Here is a 13,096-nt window from a genome sequence, read left to right as displayed (position 1 = left end):
TGGGACAGTGACACTCTGCCCCAGTGTGGCTGGTGGCTATCAGAGAGCCAGGCAGACCCCAGTCTTCCCCCCTCACCATCCAGGCCTCTTCGTCCTCCTGCTGTGGGCTGCTGCTGCTCTTTCCTGGTGGCCTGTTGCAGTTCCGGATCAGGCATTCTGGTTATTCCAGGCCAGCAGCTCTCAATGGAGGGTGTTCTTTGCCCCCTAGGGGATATCTGACAACGTTTGGGGACAGTTTTAGGTCAAGGTTCTACTAGCATCTGGTGGGCAGAGGCCAAGGGAATTGATGAACATCTGGGGATGCAACAGACAGCGCCCCTACAGTTACTCAGCCCAAGTCCAGGTGCTGAGGTTTGGAACTCTGCCATGGGGGCCACCTGAACTCCTGAGGATTGTCAGTGCTACTTCCAGCTGTGGGACAGCTTACAGGACAGTGACCTTGCCCATCTGCTGTGGCTGTGTGGGTCATGATCAGGATAGTGGGAGGAGAGGAGCAGGAGTTGGAGGAGGGAGCAGAACTGTGGCCATGGTCGGGCGGACTTGATCAACACTCTCAGAACAGTGTGGGGTAGAGTGAGGATCACCCTCCCAGCTAGACACCTCTGTGGGTTCCCATGGCTTCACTGTACACTAACACCTAGGAAGATTTAAAGGCCGATGCCCAGGTCACACCTGTACCAACGGAATCACATTGGGTGGGAGCCAAGTGACAGCAAAGTTTGAGACCCACCACTTTGCCCTGCCTAGGGCTGCAGGCACAAATCACACCGTATCTGACCTGGTGCTGGGCAGCTGTAGCTGAGGGCACCATCCCCTCTGTGGGCTGGGAGATGGGGCAGGAGAGCAGGAAAGGGAAGGGACTGGGATATTTAGCCCAAGTCAGAGACCACCTGGGGGAAGGGCATCCCCCAAGGGCTGTCCTGCAGAAGACGGGCTGCCCAAGGGTATCATCTAAACCAGAGGTGGGAATGAGAGTTCATTTTGGTCTAACAAAGGATCTGTAGTAGAATTGTCCAGAGACAGAATCGGACACCTCTCACTTCCCTGTCCCCAGATGTGTGCAAATGGAGGCCAGCAGGGGCTTGTGCTGGAGCACCACCCTTCCTCCCCAGTTCTTCCATCTGGGCAGGTGGTTCTGCAGGTGGCTTTGGGAGGCCCAGGCTCCCGTGTCCTGTAGCCATCAGCTCCTCTTCCCATCCCTGCACACGGCAGGCGCTGGCCCTGTGCAGTAGATTTTCCACATGCTGACTGTGCTGTTGGCCTGAGCAGGTGGTCCGGAGGCACATCCTGGGCTCCATTGTGCAGAGCGAAGGCAGCTACGTGGAGTCACTGAAGCGGATACTCCAGGTGTGTCTTCGGGGGCTCTAAGGGTCTCCGGGAGCAAGTACATGGAGGGCCTCAGGGTGACACCCTACAAGAAGCATTTGGGGACTGTGGCAGCTTTAAGGGGAAGGGGCCCAAAGCCAGCTGTATTTATGGGGCCATCAAGGCTTGAGTGCTCACAGGAGTAGCTGCTTTCTGCAACTGAAGTTTGGGATTCTCTGAAATGAGAGTTGCAGCTGTGGTCTTCTGTGCCAGGAAGGGACTATGTCTTCCTTGTCACTCTGGGAGCTCCTGGGGCCTTGGGGTTCCCCAGGCAGGGGTGGGGTAGGATACCCTTTCTTTCTCACACTGGGATGCCCAGGGATTGCTAAGCAGATGCTGTGTGACATGACAGGTGTGCCACCTTGGTCTGTGGTTTGAAACCCTGAGACCTTGACCCTTCTAGGGTATTGGAATGAGGCCACCAGCGGAGCCTCTGTGAGGCTCTGTGTCTCTGGTGACACCCTTCTCTTCTCCTTCCCCTCTAAGTGAGAGCCCAGGTGTCAGGCAGGAGGGGTAATGATGTCCTTGTTTCTGTAGAGGTGGTTGGGGAGGGCGATGCTGGGTCTGGGAGCAAAGGGTGCTTACAGTGACCTCACTGTTCTGAGCATTTGCAGCCGGCCAGCCTTGTCCTTGAGCTGCCTCTGTGAGGCTCCTTGCAGGCAGATGGCATAGAAGACACCTTCTTGCTCCCAACTCAGTATAACACAGAAGTCCTGGGTGTTGTGGAGAGGCCAGGAGTGTTCCATTCATGGAGAGCCCCTCAGAAGGACACGGAGGAGTGAAGGTTGCCTCTCTGCCCAGCAGGAAGGCCTGCCAGGTCTACCGAGTTCTTAAGACCTTGGCTGGGTTGCTTCGAGGCAGGGGTATGTGTGGAATGTGGAATGGTACCTGGCCTCATCTCTGCCCTTGGCAGGATTACCGCAACCCTCTGATGGAGATGGAGCCCAAGGCGCTGAGTGTCCGCAAGTGCCAGGTGGTGTTCTTCCGCGTGAGGGAGATCCTGCACTGTCACTCCATGTTCCAGATTGCCCTGTCCTCTCGTGTGGCTGAGTGGGACTCCACCGAGAAGATCGGGGACCTTTTTGTAGCCTCGGTAGGTTTTTACCTAGGTAAAATTGCTGCTGGCCTCACCCCCGGGGTCATCTGGTCCAGTCTCTGCCTGGCCAGCTTGTCCAAGTCAATGGGGTCAGAGTATGGCAGGGCCCCTGAGTCTTCCTGGCCTTATCTGGGGTGAGTGTGACACCTTGAAGTGCCTAGGATGTCCTTGGAGAGGTCTCCCAGGCTGTGGGGCTGTTGGGGCTAGGGCATGGCTTGTCTCTGCCTAGATGGAAGTACCCCCAGGAGACCACTGGCCTCCAGTCATTGTGGGCAGCTGCAGGCTCCCTTTCCAAGCACTTAAGTGTAACTGGCCACTGCTGGGCAAGGTGGCCCAGACCATGCTCATAGCATCAGGAGGAGGCCCCAGAGGGATTGGAGAAGGAATCCTGGGTCATGGTCCAGAAGCCTTGGTTCTGATCCTGGCTTGGATTTTCAAACCCAGGCATGTCTAAGGCCTCCTTCTGGACCTACCTATGGAATGAGGGAGGGTGCTTTTTAAACCAGAACCCATGGGCCACAGAGATTCAAGGGGGCAGGGAGGACCAAGCCAGGGGAGCTCCACTCTGACTTGCTTTAGGGCACTGAGTTCTGCTAAAAGAAAAAGATTGTTCTGAAAACCACAATGCTCAATAGGTCCACTAAACAGATGTGATGTTCTGGTCAGTGTGTCCAAGGGGCTGGGATAAGAGGATGGGGTGGCTACAGGCCATCCCACTGTCTGCACCTCACTTCTGGACGCATGGCCCAGGTGAGGTCAGGGGCTCCATCCTCAAGGGTGGACATGGTAAGAAAATGAATGTAGTATGAGTAAAGTCCCTGTCTGCTGCCCCTTTCTCCTCCCTCTGCCTGTGGGATTGGGCTGCTGTGAATAGTGGCCATCTTGTCCCTGTAAAATTGGGGGAGTCCTTACCTCTTTGGATCCTGATTGAACGGGGTGACAGTTCTGCTCCCCTCAAGGGTTTGTTGAGGTCATATAAGCTATGCTGTCAGAGAAGCTTGGCCTGAGTGAGTGTGGGGTAAGTGCTGTCCTCTTCTTCCCTGAGTTGATGTGGCCTCTGCCCATGCCTGACTCCTTGCAGTTCTCCAAGTCCATGGTGCTGGACGTGTACAGTGACTATGTGAACAACTTCACCAATGCCATGTCCATCATTAAGAAGGCCTGTCTCACCAAGCCAGCGTTCCTCGAGTTCCTCAAGGTAACCCTGGCAGTCTAGGTCCCTGACTGGGGCGGGGCTGAGGAGGCTGCTAGGGAGGGAGGTCCATTTTAGCATCAGCTGTGATGACATGGCTGTGGTCTAGACACTTGCCTGGTTTCTTTGGGGGTACCGTAATCCCATGGGGAGAAATCATTCCTTCCTGCCCCAGGAGGAGGGTGAGAAAAAGTGGAAAGGTCTGTAGGCAGTGGGGGTGGGGGGGCGGGGTCCTGGAGCATTGCCAGGCTGGAGGGCAGACCTGGACCATCTGCTGGTGTGCAGGTGGGTCTGCCATGGTGAGCCCTGTAGCTTGGGGCTTCTGGCAGACTGGGGCTGAGGCTGGGGCTCAGGGTTCCTCATTTGTAAAGGATGAGGTCCTCCAAGTCTTGGGTGGCAGTCACCTGGGAGGACTGAGGTTAAAGATTTTGGAAACTGGGCACTAGTGGCTCACATCTGTAATCCTAGGTACTCAGGAGGCTGAGATAGGGAGGATAATTTGATGCCAGCCTGAGTCGGGTGGGAGAGGGTTCATGAGATCCTTTCTCAATTGATAGCTGGGTGTGGTGGTGCATGCCTGTCAGCCTGGCTACTTTGGGAAGCACAGATAGGGTCAGGGTCCAGGCTGGCCTGGCCCCCCAAAACAAGACTAAACAAAACAAAGAAAAACACCAAAACCCTATCTCAAAAATAAGCTGAACAAAAAGGGCTGGAGTTGTAGCTCAAGCAGTAAAGCTCCTGCCTAGCAAGTGCAAGGCCCCAAGTTCAACCTTCCAGTTCTGAAAAAAAAAAAAAAGATTTTAAAAAGCTTCAGGGTCTGTGAGTAGCTGTGGCCAGGCTCCCCAGAGTCCCTAGGAAAGCAGCAGGTGAGGCAGAAAGAGCCCTGACCACAGGGAGCTGGTGTCTGGCAGAGGACATGGGTGGATGAAGTGTGGTGGCCTCAGCAGAGGACCGCACTGCCCCAGTGAGGAGGACTGAGGTTCTGGCAGGGAGTGGTGGAAGAGGGTGTTCCAAGTGCAAGGATGGGGGCAAAGTTAGAGGCAGGAGGATGGGAGTGGGCAGGTCTGAGTTGATTCTAGATATATGGGGTACCTGATGGGGTATCCAAGGGAAGAAGGTCAAGAGATGACCAAGTTTAGTGTGACCATTCTGGATCTGCAGACCCCAGGGCTGGAAGAGTATTCAGGCACTGGGGAACCACTGAAGAGTTTTGAGCTAGGGCAGGTGGAAGTGCAGGCCAGTGGAGAAGCTATGGGGCTGCAGGGGGTGTGGCCAGGACTCAGGTGACAGGTGCTGATGAAGTAGTAGGAGCAGATGTGAGAGACAGAACAGGTGTCTGCCCTCACTGTGGCCCGGGCCCATCTGCTTTTAGTTTAAGTAGAAGGAATGGTTGTCTTGGTTCCTTCTAGAAGTCTGACCTTGAGAGTAAATGGCTGATGCTCCCAGTTTTGCCTTTGGTTCAGCGACCTACAGTGGCCACTCCAGCCTCCTGAGGATGTGGGGTGTGCGGAGCATGGAGGCTGGAACCCCTGGCTGCAGGTCCAGGACCTCATGCAGCTATTCTTTCAGACCACCAGAGGAGCAGGGTTCTGGGGCCTGGGTCCTCTGCAGAAGGTCAGTGAATGATGTGACCTTGTCCCCAACAGCGGCGGCAGGTGTGCAGCACAGACCGAGTCACCCTCTATGGGCTAATGGTGAAACCCATTCAGAGGTTCCCACAGTTTATCCTCCTGCTTCAGGTACTTCTGGGGTCCGACCTCCACTGACCCTCAGGGAGTGGCCATAGATGGTGGGGGCCTCCTGGGGAGGCTGGGGCTGGGGCTCATTCATGACTCCCTCACCACTGTGGGGCTTTGGTCTCATCTTCCTCCTTCAGTGGAGCCGTTCACATTCCATTTTGTATTTTGCACCTCTGCCCAGGGCAGGAAGGGAATGACAGCCATGAGGGTCCCAGGACCTTCAGGTTCCTCCTTAGTCAGTATGTGGAGAGCTTCTCCTGCTCAGGCGTTGGCTTCAGTCTGGACCCAGGATGCCTAAGAGAGCATCAGTCCTATACAGGGCCCTGACAGTGTTGCCCAGAGTCCTCAGTGAGGGGTGGTCTCCTTCAGGAGCTGAGAGGTGACTGCCAGGCTGAGGAGCCTGGCAGCATCTTCACCTCTATCTGCAGTGTGTCCGGGCTGAGCAGTGGGCTCTGACCTGAGCTCACTGTTTATCAGTGAGTCAGTCCTGACTCACACACTTCTGTATTTACCCCCATCCTAACCATTCTCAAGCATGCAGTTCTGTGGCATTACCTACATTCACGTTGTACAACCGTCACCACCACCATCTCCAGAACTGTCTTTTTCCCTAAGCAAACCTCTGTGCCCATGAAGCAATAATTCCCAACTCCCTTCTCCCCCAGCCCCTGGCCGCTACCATTCTACTTCCTGTGTCTATGGATTCAGCTGCTCTAGGAGCCCCTCTAAGAGGAAGCATCTTTGTCCTTGTGCCTGGCTTATTTCACTTCGTATAATGCTTCTTAAACTTCGTCTGTGTTGCAGCCCGTGTCAGAATTCCCTTCCCTTCATGTTTTGTTGTATGTAGAAACCACATTGTGCTTACCATTTTATCCCTCAGTGACCCTCCTCGTTTTGGCTACTGCTGTGAATGTGGGTGGACAAATAGGTATTGGAGACCTGGCTGATTTTAGATCTTTTGGGCACATATCCAGAATGACGCACACCTCAATATTTTTATTGCCTTCATTCGTTAGCCGTTTCTCAAGGCCTTATTCCATGTCCAGTACCTTCTGTCCCAGCTATAAGCTGTGCCCTTCAGACCTGGTCTGTGTAGGCCGTGTGAAGGGCGGGGTTTTGACCCCAGGTCAGGGGGTGTTTGCATGTGAGGGGTCCCAGTCTTGGCTCTCTCTGGCTGGCAGGACATGCTGAAGAACACCCCCAGGGGCCACCCCGACCGGCTGTCACTGCAGCTGGCCCTCACAGAGTTGGAGACGCTGGCTGAGAAGCTGAACGAGCAGAAGCGGCTGGCCGACCAGGTGGCTGAGATCCAGCAGCTGACCAAGAGCGTCAGTGACCGCAGCAGCCTCAGCAAGGTGAGTGTGGGCCTTCCCACCTGCAGCTCCTGCCTCTGCCCCGGGTCACCCAGTAGGTGGCAGTGCTCTCTGAGGGAGGGATGTCCCTGCTTCTCTCACCCCAGGGACCTGAACTCAGATTCTCTCCTGGGACCTACATTAATTGCTATTCATGTTATTAGGGTAAAAGTAGGTTGTGTCCACTGGTGTCATTGCCAAAAATGACTCCAGGAACGGAAGCCTAATATTGCATTGGCCAAGAGGACTCTGGAATCTGGGTTTAAAGCTTGGGGGACTGCTCCAACTTTGCTGGACCTCACTTGCTTCCTCTGAAACAGGGAGAGCTCAATAGCACCTGCTGCCCAGGGCCGTGGTGAGGGACTGAGTGGGGCTGGCCTAGCAGCTTCCTGAGAGCCCTTAATCAGAGGAGAGAGGTGCCAAATCCACGCTGTGCTCTGGGGCTGCCCGCAGGCACATTTTAGTAAAAGAATCTTGAAAATTGCAGATGAATGTGCAGAGAACCTGTTTTTAAACACAAGGCCACCTCCCCCAGTCACCTGTTGTAAACTGCAGTCCCTCTGATTCCTTGGCAGGAGACTCACATCCTGCACCCAGGTCTGCAGCCTCTGCATCCATCCCGCCTGCTCACTGGAGGAGGCAGGCGGGATGGATGGTTCTGGGTGAGACAGCCTGCCCCAGCCTGCCCCAGCCTGTTAGAGGGCTGTCTTTGGGGAGGGGACGTTGTGTGGGGCCATAAGAGGTGCTCATATCTTTTGGGGAAAACCCAGGAGATCCCTGGCTCTATAGGGTCCCAAAGGCAGAACTGAAGCTGGCAACTGGCTACTCCTGGGAGGGGACTTCAGTGGCAGGGGATACCCAGTGCTGGGAGGATGGCCGGGAGGAACGCAGCCCTCCCATGTGCACTGTGCTCACCAGTACAGAGCTCTCCAGCTGGCATTGCCATCTTTGACTTTCACTGCTACCCTGAAAAGGCTGAGGCAGGTCAGTGGGAGGTCCTTGCCCTTCTGAGCTGTAGGTGTCTGCCTCAGGATTCTCTAGCTCAGGCCCCATTCACGCTTTGAGGCCCATGCAATATTGTTAAGAATATGGAAGTAGGTGACAACATTTAATGACTAGTGGGCCTTCTGGAAGGGTCGCAAGAGTTGGCACATGGCACTACTCACCTGAGAGTGGCCACCCATGTCCCCTAGTCCCCACTCACTTTTTTTTCCCACTAGCGCTACCTGCTGGCCTGAAGGCATCTGGGTTTACCTCACCTGCTCCAGGAGCAGATAGCTGGGGAAGAAGACAGGGAGAATAGAGCCCTGCTTTGGGGGATGTTCCCATCCAGGATCGCTGAGGGTGGCCTGAGGGACAGGGGTCATGGCCTCAGCCCTGCCTCCCAGAACTGGGAGGTTTGGACCATCTCTGGAGGGAAAGGCTTCAGTCTGCTGTGGCCACCTGTGCTGGTGTTTGTGCTGGGAGGTTTCTCCTTCCTCTGCCTCCAGCTGCCTGTGCCGTAAGTAGAGGCTTTCTCCTCCTTGGCTCACACACGTCGCTCTGCTGTGGGGAGAGAAAGTCTGGGGCAGAAATATACCCTTGGTGTTGCCCAGGGAAGAGCTGCCAGTTCTCTTCCTCTCTACTCCCTGGAGACCGGGCACTTACTGGAAGTCACATGAAGGAGACCCATTTGATGTCAGACAAGGCACTGGACACTTTTGAGCCTCAGTTTCTCCCTCTAGCAAGTGAAGGGTGAGCAGGACAGGTGTGGGTTGCTATTGTGGGGAGTGCGTTGATGGCCACACACCATGTCCCCACCCCTGGGGCGCTCCGTCCCAGCCAGTGACCATCCTCTCACCGCCACCCAGAGAAAAGCAGAAACGAAACTGGGTGTATCCCGAAACTGAACCAGGCAGCTATTTCAAAATAGCCGACTCAGGAGCCTCCAGAAGGATGTTTGGGCAATATCCGGGTTTTCTTTTTCTTGTCTTTAAAAAAAAAAAATCTGTGTAAGGGACTAGGGGATGATAGCCTGAAGCCCAGGGGACTTCCCTCTTCCCATTGTGGGTCCTGGCATACCTGTTAGCCTCAGGGGGACCTGCTGTCCTCAGAGTCTGAATTGGGTTTTCATGTGTTCACATCTGGCTTGTTTGTGCAAGCAATAAGGGGAGCCTGGCCATAGATGTGTTGGGTGACCCTGTGGAACCCCGATACCCCCTGTGAGTCAGTAGCAGTGGGGCCTCGCTTGGCTCCTGTTGTGTCTTGTACCAGCCACACAGCGCAGAGGGCAGTGCGAGCAGCCAGCTCCACCCAGGGCTGTCATTCAGCCTGCAATCTGTTTCCTCATCTGGGAGGTAGGGAAAGCCTCACAGGAGCAGAGGCCTTGTCTTTCCACGGAGAAGCCATCACAAGCAGCAACACTGGGCAGCTGCCTTCTACGGAGTGTGTCTACTGTGCGCTACACGCAGTGCCTCCTGTGCCCGCCCAGCCATACTCAGAAGAGCCCCAGGCTCAGCTTAATGTGTCTGTGGTCTTAAAATTCCTCACAGCTCTTGAGCCAGGGCTTGCATTTCCCAGTTGCACCAGGCTTTGTGAATTATTTAGCTGGACCCATCCCCCGTTGTCACTTGTGTGATAATAGAGGTTATGACTCCTCACTTGGCAGCTGAGGAGACTGAGGGTTGTGAGACTGGGGGTGGGTTGGGGCTCAAAGCAAGTGTCGTTGACTCCAGAGCCTGTGTCTGGTGAAGGCAGTCACAGGGTCACTGTAGGGAGGGGTGGCAGTGGCTGTCTCACCTGAGAAGGGGACACTGTCTGCTGAATCTGGCTCTGGTAAAGGTGGGAGGTCAAGCCTCTCCTGGAGGAGAGAACCCAATGTGTACCCCCTGGTCTTCCTGTCCAGTGTGTCTTGTCATCCAGAGACAGAGGGGTGTCTCCTGCTTCTTCTCTCAGTTTAGTCTCCCTCTCCATATGGTGGCCTAGGGATGTCTGTAGTCACCTGGGCCATGATGCTGACATTGACCTTCCCTGCCCCCTCCCCCAGCTGTTGACCTCTGGACAGCGGCAGCTGCTCTTATGTGAGACTCTGACGGAGACGGTGTATGGAGATCGTGGGCAGCTGCTCAAGTCCAAGGAGCGCAGGGTCTTCCTGCTCAACGACATGCTGGTCTGCGCCAATATCAACTTCAAGTAAGGGCCTGGCCGGGCAGGGTGGCCTTGGAAGTCACCCTCCCTGGGGACCCTGTCCCTTGTCCTGGTCTGTTGTTTGGCCCATATGCAGTGGGGTCCCTTGTGAGCTCAGTTTAGGTCTCAGATAGTCTGCCTTTCTCTCCCCTCCTTCATGCCTGCTCTGTCCCTGGTCCCCAACACTGAGAAAGACAGAGAGGCCATGGAGCGGCAGCCTTGGGCAAAAGCTGTCCACGGCACGGGCTGTGTGTTCCCAACTCTGCCCCCGGTAGTTGAGGCTATCTGGGTTTTGACCACGTGGGAATTCGAGAGGCTCTTCTTGTGTCCACTCAGAATCCCTGCTGTGTTAACTCACTCCAGGATCCTCTGCCCTGACTGCAGGCTGCCTGGAGCCCCCACAACCCAGAGTGTTTTCTGCCCAAGGGAGTGAGGTTCCCTGGCTCTGGGGAGGGTGTAGAAATGCCCAGAGCCAGGCTTCCAGCTCATCCCGAGAAAGCTGGGACCTTACACTCAGCTTACACGGGATTCATACAAAGGCAGAGGCCGTTGGCTTCCCTTGAATACTGGGGAGACCCAGTCACCCAGGCTGGGTCCACGACACCCCGGGCCACAAGGGCTCACGCTCTGGCCATCCCCGCCTGGTCAGTTCACTCAGTGTCCCTCTCTCTGATGCACCCTTAGAACGTCAGCTGTGACCTTCCCGCAGGCTCTCGGGGGAATCGCTGTTCTCAGTATGACAGCACTTTAGAACAGTCTGGAAGCAGCACAATGGCAGCTGTAACCAAAGTTCAGAGGGGAAAGTAACATTCTTAGTTTTGCTAGAGCATTAGCTTCAGCCCAGTTTGCCCACCTCCCAGCTGGCGGGTGCAGGGCTGGGGTGAGGAGGTGCGGGGGTTGTGCACGGAGCTGCAGAGTCAGCCACGAAGCAGGTCTGCATCCATCTGTGGTGATGGGTCCTGGCTGGGGAGCAGGCAGGATGACTGGACACATACACGCCCCATCTGTCCATCTGTTCATCCACCAGTTATTCACTGAGCCCTTACTCTGTGCCAGTTGACAGCTATGAACCAGCCCCAGCCTCTGCCTCCAGGAGCTGTGGGCTGGATAGGGGACTCAGGCAAGGAAGCCTCTGCCATAGATGTGTGAGCAGTGCCTGTGGCTAATGCATTCATTCATTTACTCACTTTCTCACCAAAGTTCTGTGATTCCTTTTTTTTTTTTCTTTGAGACAGAGTCTCACTATGTAGCAAAGACTAGCCTCAAATGTGCTATGTACGTAGCCCACTCTGGCCTCAAACTCCTGATCCTTCTGCCTCAGCATCCCTATTCTGGGACTATACTACGCATGTACCACCATGTCTGGCTTTAAGTACTGTAATTTGCAATTCTTAAGTTCCCAGTCTGGGGCACCATGAAATGCTAACAGTGTGATGGACACACTCCCTGCCCCCATGTCGCTCAGGTTCAGGCCCATTTTTGGGGAAGCAGTTTGGGAAATTTGGGCTGAGTCACTTAACCCCCTGAGCATCAGTGTCCTCATCTGCTATTGCAGTTTCCCAGCAGGGCTGTTGTGAGAGTCAGAGATGACAAAAAGTCCAGCCCAGGGGGCAGGCCCTCCGTCTGCTCCCTTCTGTCCACACCTGGCCTCTGCGGCCATGATGCCCCCATAGCTGTCCCCATCCCAGAGTGCAACTAAGTGGCCAGTCCCCAGCGTGTCTCAACCGCGTTAGAAATTACTCAGTCACAGTAACCACCTGCTCCTTTCTTGTCTTTCCCTCAGGCCTTCCAACCACAGGTAGGTGGCTCGGGGCATGTCATCTGGTCTCTGGGGCTGGGGCATGGGCACCCTGGTACAACGCCCCAGTGAGGGCTCCCTGCTCTGCCCTGGCTTGGTTTTGGCCTGAGGTTTTATGCTTGGGCTGCGTGGAGCCTGGCTGAGCTGGGGTGCTGGGGAGAGGTTCTCTGCAGCCTCTGGGTGGAGGCGTAGCAGGCTTGTCAATGCTTATCTTCTCTGTCCTGGCAGGGGCCAGCTGGAGATCAGTAGCCTGGTGCCCCTGGGGCCCAAGTATGTGGTGAAATGGAACACAGCACTGCCTCAGGTGCAGGTGGTGGAGGTAGGCCAGGATGGTGGTGCCTATGACAAGGACAATGTGCTCATCCAGCATGCCGGTGCCAAGAGGGCCTCGCCTGCAGGCCAGGCTCAGAGTGAGTACTGCCAGTCACAGCCCTGGCCAGGGGCCGCAGGCTGATGGGGGCTGGGCCTAGTGGCTCCCTGGTGTTGCGCCTCACTGGGCCTCAGCCCACACCTGAGGACACTGTAGTAACTTCCTGGCTGCTTTGCCTCTCTCCACCTTCCTCCCCTCCCTGTCCCTCCTCCACCTGCTTCTTCCAAATGCAGATCAGACCTGTGTGTGTCAGCCACCACCCTAGTGACTTCACTGTACCTGCCCCCCACCTCCCTTCCACCCCTCCTGTGGCCTCACTGGCCTCTGGGGTCCTGGGTGGGCCATGCCCCGTCCTGCTGTAGGTCCTTCCCCAGCCAGCCCCTTTCGCCAGAGTGCTCTTCTGTTCGTCTGTTTCTGACCTGTGTGCCCTCACTCATCTTCCTCAGAGCAGCCTTTCCGATGACTTCAGGCTGGGCTGGTCTCCTGCCTTGGGCTCTCGGGCCTGAGGCTGAGATTTTCCTGTGACTGGTGACTGGTTGTGACTAACCTTGCTTAGAGTCTGGGGCACAGGGAGGCTAAACCACAGGGCTAGCAGAATGGAATGCTGTGCCTAGAGCGTCTTCCAGGGGGCAAAAGACGCTTGGGTTTCACTTCCTCTCCCCACCACACAGCGGCCTCCTGGGCTGTGGCAACTCTGGAAACCCTGAGGGAGGGATTGCACCCCCTGCTCTTGCCCTTAGAATGGGCCCGGTGGTGCCCACTTCCAGATCTGTGAGGCAGGAGGAGCCAGGAACACACCCCGGCCCATTTGCCCCTCGGAGCTCTCCACTCCCTGCCCACCCTGGGGCAATTGCTCTCGGCCCCAGTTCCTTGACGTGGACTCTCTGTCACCACCTTCCTCGAGCTGCAGCTGTGTACTGCCAGACCTCCTTGAAAGGGGAAAAATATTCTGTTGAACTCCTGTTGGCCTTGAATGACTTTTTATTATATTGTTACTCAAATATGTACAAATAGCTCAG

At 55.6% G+C, this 13,096-nt stretch overlaps 1 protein-coding gene across 9 annotated transcripts in view; it reads left to right on the top strand.

Moving 5' to 3' along the window:
- Arhgef10l (Rho guanine nucleotide exchange factor 10 like) overlaps positions 1-13,096 on the top strand; it is a 142,358-nt gene that overhangs the window by 80,057 nt on the left and 49,205 nt on the right. For all 9 annotated transcript variants that reach the window (XM_074081199.1, XM_074081203.1, XM_074081204.1 and 6 more), the window contains 7 exons: positions 1,270-1,347; positions 2,279-2,458; positions 3,543-3,659; positions 5,300-5,392; positions 6,574-6,747; positions 9,770-9,915; positions 11,936-12,117. In XM_074081199.1, coding sequence (XP_073937300.1) covers positions 1,270-1,347; positions 2,279-2,458; positions 3,543-3,659; positions 5,300-5,392; positions 6,574-6,747; positions 9,770-9,915; positions 11,936-12,117 — 970 coding nt within the window. The remainder of the gene's footprint in view (positions 1-1,269; positions 1,348-2,278; positions 2,459-3,542; positions 3,660-5,299; positions 5,393-6,573; positions 6,748-9,769; positions 9,916-11,935; positions 12,118-13,096) is intronic.

The sequence above is a fragment of the Castor canadensis genome, chromosome 7 (genome assembly GCF_047511655.1).
Source record: "Castor canadensis chromosome 7, mCasCan1.hap1v2, whole genome shotgun sequence".
Lineage (NCBI taxonomy): Eukaryota > Metazoa > Chordata > Mammalia > Rodentia > Castoridae > Castor > Castor canadensis.
This window is presented reverse-complemented; position numbering and strand designations above follow the sequence as displayed.